Source organism: Ursus americanus, chromosome 11 (genome assembly GCF_024610735.1).
Source record: "Ursus americanus isolate L20-20 chromosome 11, mUrsAme1.1.p, whole genome shotgun sequence".
NCBI classification, from domain to species: Eukaryota; Metazoa; Chordata; class Mammalia; order Carnivora; family Ursidae; genus Ursus; species Ursus americanus.
Window position 1 is genome coordinate 28946295 of NC_142137.1, and position 7354 is coordinate 28953648.

At 42.4% G+C, this 7354-nt stretch overlaps 1 protein-coding gene across 1 annotated transcript; it reads left to right on the forward strand.

Annotated features, from left to right (window-relative positions):
- Positions 1-3548: 3548 nt before the first annotated feature.
- RFPL4B (ret finger protein like 4B) lies at positions 3549-7077 on the forward strand. Its single transcript, XM_045798412.1, has 3 exons — positions 3549-3623; positions 5515-5650; positions 5841-7077. The coding sequence occupies exon 3, from the start codon at positions 5956-5958 to the stop codon at positions 6766-6768; it is 813 nt and encodes a 270-aa protein (XP_045654368.1). The 5' UTR covers positions 3549-3623; positions 5515-5650; positions 5841-5955; the 3' UTR covers positions 6769-7077.
- The last annotated feature ends 277 nt before the right edge of the window (positions 7078-7354 follow it).

Below are 7354 nucleotides of genomic sequence, written 5' to 3' on the forward strand. Positions count from 1 at the left end.
TCCATTCCCAAAGCGGGGGCGAAGCACAGCACGTTTTGAGAGATTTGCAGGCTGCATTTGATTCATACATTGAATGTCAGCTAATTAGGTGCAAAGGAAATTTATTTTGACTCAGACTTCCTCACCTACACAAAAATATTTTGACAGTCCGAATCTGGAGGAGAAAATCTATGGATAATCTGAAAACACTTACATTTGGCTCTGGAAACCACAATAGATAAACAGCTCAAGGGGCAGGTCACATGTGCGTCCCCACTCCTGCACACCCACCACTCACTCAAATTCATACTGTCCCCTCTGGCCTTTGCTCCACATCTGGGACCTACAAGCTGAATGAAGGGTGGGCCCCCTGGGGGTGACGAAGCATTACTCCTTCATTTGAGGGTGGGTGGCCTAAGGTCACTGACACATAGAGACTCGGGTTAGAGCTTGTTATTTTTACAGACAATTTGCTGTAGAGAAAGACCTCTGTTGCCAGTTCTTGTACAGAGAGGATCACACTTTGTGAACAAAACACATACACATTACATTTTTTTCTCAATATTTTGGACAAAAAAATAAAAACAATTCGAAGGAACAAAAAGTAAGAGGTCCATTAATAGGATCAGAGTAGGGATGACTTATCAAATATGTAACGATGGCGTCTAACCATCTGTGGCTTTTTTTGTAGTCTGTTCTTTAAAATGAGGGCAGAAGTGGGACATTCGGCATAACAGCCCCCCCCCCCTTTGTGAAGGTCCGAGTTACAACACTTTGCTTTTACAAAAGACCTACATTAGTGCCTGTCTTCACTAACAGAAAGAAATCCAAAGAGGATTTTCGCTTTATAAAAAAAAAAAAGGTGAGAAGCGAAAGTCGCGTTCAGCATGTGCTCTGCGGCAGCCGCTACAGAGACCGCGCACTGCGAACGAGCGGCCACCGAGCTCCTTTCCTGGGACCCACGCTCAGCGTCTCAGCCTCCAGCCGCCGGAGCTTTGACAGGTGTCTGTGAGCCCCGGTGCTTTATTTTGATTTATTTTGTGCCTCCATTAGCAACACGTGCCCTAAGGTATCAGAAAGGCCTAAGAGGTTATTTTCTTGAGTCTGGGGACACTCAAAACATTTTTCATCTAAATTAATGGGAATCGCTTCTTCACTGCACACCACGTCGACTTAGGGAAGTTTTCACCGGAACGTTCTACTTTTGGAGAGTGGGGGAAACCTGGATTCTAAAAGTGCCGAAAAGATTTTCTTTGTGGATTTTGCCATGTCTGCAAAATAGGATCCTTTGGAAGGGGAGAGTGTGGGCACTCTATTATTTTGGTGGCATGAATAATTCAGAGAGGTGCCCTTCATCTTCTGCCATTTGGACAGATGGGTCTATCTTAATGGAACCGGGCAGCGGAGAGCAGGGTAGGACGAGGTTTGGCGACAAGGGGAGGTTGCTGCGGATGGGAGCGCGCTGTGAAAAGCCGCCCCATTGTAGCTGCTCCCTTTTGAAACATACAAACTGTGTTTTGGGCAAACGCATCATCTCATCATCTCCTTGCAGGGATCTTAGATTCCTGATAGGGCTGACTGTGCCCGGCTCCCACCACCCCCCAGCCCCCCACTCCGCCGCACCCCGGGCTGTATCTTATCGAACTAGCATGTGTGAAAGTCGATTTCGTTTTTAATCAGGGAACTATGGAAACAAGCTTATTTTGTGATTTAATCTTAACTCATGGAAGCACTAATGATAATTAAAAATGACTCTAAAACTTAAAAAAAATTCACGCACATTTTTGATAAGTTGTCACGAGAGTACTAAGGTATTATAGATAAGTGGCTCCAAGTATTTTCAGCACTTGAAAATGAAAAAGGACATTTCTCACTCAATTCCGCATTACGGTAGTAATGAGGAACCTGGGAATTAAAGTATTTCTGGGGAGGAACTATTTCTCCCTGCAGATAAAGGCTCAGCAACAGCAACTAATCCATGAATGTTCAAGCCACAGCCAGAGCTGGCTGAAAAATGGAAAATCAGCGAACAATGATGCTTTTCGTGATAAATGTCTGTGGAGGGCCTGGTAGATATTAGTGACAGAGAACAACCTGAGTTGGTATCATTAGTGCAGTTCAATAATTTAAATAGAAAAAAACGAAAAGATCCTCATTATGATGGGTCAGGAGAGAAGAAAAAAGTTTCAAATTTAGCCACATCATTTGAATTAGTTCGGAGACTGCAGAAACCACCAAAAAAGATGGTTGGATTCATCGTTGGGGACTTCGGGAGCCAAGAAGCTAAGATTTGGAGCTGCCATGTAGAGTTACGAAATTTGCTGGAGAGCAGTGGACTTCCCTTATCCAATTAAATATCTGCGGGAAGCCGAAGTTTCTTTACAGAATTCCACCAAAACAATGTATCGTGACAGAACCAGCCGGAGCAGGTGTGAGAAGGCAGCTGTATTTTTGATTAGGAATTATAGAGGTTTTCAAACACGCAAACTCATGACACTCTCCTCACTGATTGTATTTTTTTGTTGTTTTGGAACATAGTTATTGTTTAGAAAACGATGTTATTTATGTTAACATATAATAGGTTTGTTATTTTAAATGTGTCAAATAAATCTTTAGAAATGGGCTCAGTTTTAATTTGTAAGACTGTAAATACGGAGAAGTATAATTCTCATAAACAGAAAACTTTGGGGGGCTTTCAGTTATGTTTAAGAGTGGAAAGGGGCTTGAGATTAATTTTTTTTTAATTTAAGGTCCCTTGCTGTAGATGCTTATCTCATGGAAATGGAAACAGTAACCAGATAAAAAATAGAGAGAAAACCGTTCAATTGGCTTTGCAGCAAGAGCAGGACCCCTGAGCAATGGGAGGTTATTCACAATGTGTGCATCTCAGGGGGAGGGGTTAGTCTGGCTTTCTCTCAGCAACAGGAATTCATTGACCCTCCAACTCCCTTTTTTTCATGATTGTGTCGTAGTTCTCTTTCCTCATGACTTTTACTGCTCCTTCTACTTCTAATATAAACACTACCTAATTTATCGTTTAAACTAGGATGATTTTGAAAGTAAAAGGGGATGTTATTAATAATCATGGCAGGACAACAGGCCTACCTGTCTGCTACCTTTCTCATCCTGTTCAATAACTGGCCCGCAAGAGTAGAATTACTGAGTCTGAGGATAGGAAAACTGTTCTAGACCCTGTTCACTCAAAATTGTTTCAGAGAGAATACCAATGATTACATTAACGAAGACTCCAGGAGATTTCAGCAGAGCATTCTGTACTGGATCTCCAAAGCATTTGTTTTTTAAAGTTGAGTTCTGAAATTTGAGAATCTCATTCGGATGGCTGTAGGTTTGCTAGTATAACTCAAAGAGGACAACTGTTAGAAGATTCTGGGTGTGACTTTACACCATCTTCCTGCCTGGAGGAGGAGTAGGGTTGCTTCGGTTTCCTCGGTCAGATTGCAATAATCCAATCTTTGGGGCGGAGACGATGACCCTCCTTGTGGGCGGAGACGGTGTCACAGGACTATATAAGGCCAGAGCATCTGCCCTCAAACTCACTTCAGATGGAAGTTAAGGCTAAGAGCGGTAGAGGTATATTATGTGCGCTTTGGATCTTCAGGACTGCTGGAATTTTCCAAATTAGTGTAAGTGCTCTCTTCTGTCTGGGTGATTTCCACTGTCCCATTTCTCTCTCTTTGGCTACAACTTATCTTTTAAATGCTTTCATCTCTGGATTTCAAGAGTCAGTCTTACCCTGTGTCAGGGAACTTTCTCCACCTTCTACTCTAACATTGCCAGTTAAAGTTTTTACATATGAACTTCAGGTGTTTTTACTAATTTTCTTTTGCATACATGTATTTTTATGTGTTTTCAACTACAACATATGTGTTTTTAAATGGTTCCTTATTTTCTAGCACGATTTCTTAAAGATGTTTCTGGGGTTTTACTTAAATCTACTTACTTTTTTTCTTTCTCTAAATTTTTTTTTAAATTCCTGTTAGTTAACATACAGTGTAATATTAATTTCAGGTGTGGAATTGAGTGATTCAGCACTTACATACAACACCCAGTGCTGGTCACAAGTGTCCTCCTTAATCCCCATCACCTATTTCACCCATCCCCCCTTCCCCTCTGGTAACCATCAGTTTGTTCTCTATAGTTGAGAGTCTATTTCTTGGTTTGCCTCTCTCTTCCCCCCAACCCCCGCCCATGTTCATTTGTTTTGTTGCCATTTGCAATGATGTAGATGGAGCTGGAGTATATTATGCTAAGTGAAATAAGTCCATTAGAAAAAGGCAAATACCATATGATTCACTCATATGTGGAATTTAAGAAATACTACTTTTGATAGCTATAATGAATGGAATAATTTCATTATCTTTATATAATTAGATTGTTTCTATCATTTGAGGTCATAGATAACATTGAAAAGGACAACTTTTAACAAACGTAGCATTTTTTCCTTTTGTAAAGTTTTTTTCTTACATATATTCCAAGGTGGGTTGGGTAAGACCTTTTAGATTGTAAGCACCATATTGAATATGCCTTAAAAAGTCAGGTTTCTGGAAAGGGTAATACGAGATTGAAGGAAGCATGTTATCTCTTGTGGCTCAGCCAGGCCCCAGCAGACTGGAATGCCATTCAGGAACTGAAAGGCTTCCCAAGACTCCAAGTTCCTTGTGGGCAGATATCCTGTTTATTGTTACACACATCTGCATCCCCAGAGTCTAGCTGAGGGTGGGATCATGGGAAGCTCTTGATAAGTATTTGTTGGATGGAGATGAAGGAATGTGTTCCAGGATGTTCTAGTAACCTAGTTTTTCTGGGCTAGCCTCAGGAGTGCCCATTGCTTCCTACTCTATCCCTCTGTGGTGATGTTGACACAGCTTATTGTTCTGTCTCTGATTCTGTTACTTCAGCCACAACTGGATGTGCATTCTTAGTAAGAAGTTCTGTTAGTTATTACTCAGTATTGGCCCTTTCTCGAGAAGAGTCTTCAGTTCACATCATCTCGTGGGCACCGACTAGCCTGAAGTGGCTGTCTTTGGGTTGGGGGCCCAGCTTGTTCCATTCTTCCAGGCCCCACATGCCAGAGGTAGTTCGCCCAAAGTGTGTAACCTCTGTAGGAAGGCCCAGAAGGCGGCTCTTGGAGTAAGCATCTGGAGGACAGAGCAGTTGGCGTAGCGGTTGTAACATCTTCCTTGTCAGGAACACCTTTTTGGCTTGTGTTCAGACATTATTATAGAGAAGTTGGTGACAATGGTTATATTTTTATTCACACTCACTCAAGCCTTCCTAGTTTTCAAAGAGTGCTTGAAAGCATTTCATCTGAATGATACTTTGTCCTTAAAAGTGATTCTATAATGGGCATCTCATTCATTCTGCAGTGGTTTTTGCTAGTTTGACTCACGTATGGTAGTTTTCTTTGAAAATACCAGGGCTTCTCAGAGTCACTTTTCTGTGACAGCCAGAGTCAGATTGGCTTTATTTTTATGGTTGTATTTAGATGTGGAGATTCTTTTTCTTGGACTGCAGGTGACCTACAAAGGAACACTGATTAGAGGCAGAGACTGCACTCCGAGATCCTATGAAAGACCTCACTGGACTCAGCTCCTGGAGAGACAAGCTGTGTCAGAGCAGAGAAGACCTCATCCGGGTGTCTCTACACAAGGTAAACTGCTTCCACCTGAAGAGACAATGTCCACTGTCCTGTTTCTCTCGTTTGTGATCACCTAGATTTTGTGTAGTTTTTGATGATTTTTCTCACAGCGCTTTTACTATGATTCTCTGGTGACTTTGTGCTACTTACCTGTATAAACTACAGAAAAATTAATATTATTTAATTTTTGTATTGGATTTAGATATATCCTGATTACTGAAGAGCAGATTGTGTACAAAAAGCTCCCGATCACTTTCAGAAACTTATAAAGGGCTGCTTCAGCTCCATTCACTGTCAAGGAGTGACCTTCGGGGACCATGGCCCAAAGTCTGCAAGAGGAGGTGACCTGTCCAGTTTGTCTGGAAATTTTCTTCTGTCCCATTTTACTCTCCTGTGAACACGTTTTCTGCTTTCATTGCGTGCAGACATGGATGCTAGAATGCAGGGATCTGAAATTGACCTGCCCCATGTGTCGAAGGGTGACCGAGAGCCCCCCTTTGGAGGAATGGCAAATCGGAGCACTATCCCTTCTGATTAGACAGCACAGTGGCCTGCTGATGAAAACTCTGCACGTGAGCAAAGAGTTGCTGAGGTTCCAGGAGGATCTGACTCTGGATGCAAGCACTGCTAGCCCCTTCCTTGTCCTCTCTGATGACCTAAGGAATGTTTGGTGTGGGAAGATCTGCTGCAACCCAGTAGAAGATCCCCAGAGATTCACCTCCCTGACCTGTGTCCTGGGCACCCCACGCTTCTCGTCTGGCTGCCATTACTGGGAGGTCGAGGTGGGAGACGGGAAGGAGTGGACTCTGGGGATCTGCAAGGAATCAGTCGACAGAAAGAGGAAAGGCAGTCTCTCCACTGAGCACGGCTTCTGGGTTATCAGCATGAAGGCAGGAACAATCTGTATCAACGCCATCCCAGAAACCAGAATTCCTGCAAGCCCCAAACTTAGCCATGTAGGGATTTTTTTAGATGTTGAGATGGAAGAACTCAAGTTTTTTGATGTTAGAGATAATGCCCTCATCCACACACACAGTCGTCTCTCATGTTTGGAGCCTTTGCGTCCGTTCTTCTGTCCTGAGTTGCCTACAGATGGTGACAGGGGCGCCTCTCTGCAAATCTGCTCATGAGAAACTCAACACTTCCTGGAAACTTTCTCAGAGATGAATGAGACCTTCGACCTGAGAGAGGTCAGAATGACCTAGGGAGAGAAAATGTAGAAAGATTTTTACAAATAGGTTTTGTAGACTTGGCAACTAAACAATTTTTAGGCTATATTTTGTAGACTTTGTACCTAAAGATCCATGGGATTGTAGGGGGTGTTATTAAGTGTTCTAAGCCTCAGTTTCCCTCGTCTTCTAGTGGGGATAATTATATTTCTCAGCCAAATAGTTGATGATCAGAGACAGTGCTGTGCATTTATTTTGTACTAAATACAAATGGGGAATTTTAGATTGTAAGTTAAATAAAATATTTTGCAGGTAGAAATAATCTTTTTCATTATTTCATGCCTTTTCTATAACATAATTCCTTTTTTTTTTTTTAAAGATTTTATTTATTTATGTGACAGAGAGACAGCCAGCGAGAGAGGGAACACAGCAGGGGAGTGGGAGAGGAAGAAGCAGGCTCATAGCAGAGGAGCCTGATGTGGGACTCGATCCCATAACGCCGGGATCACGCCCTGAGCCGAAGGCAGACGCTTTAACGACTGCGCTA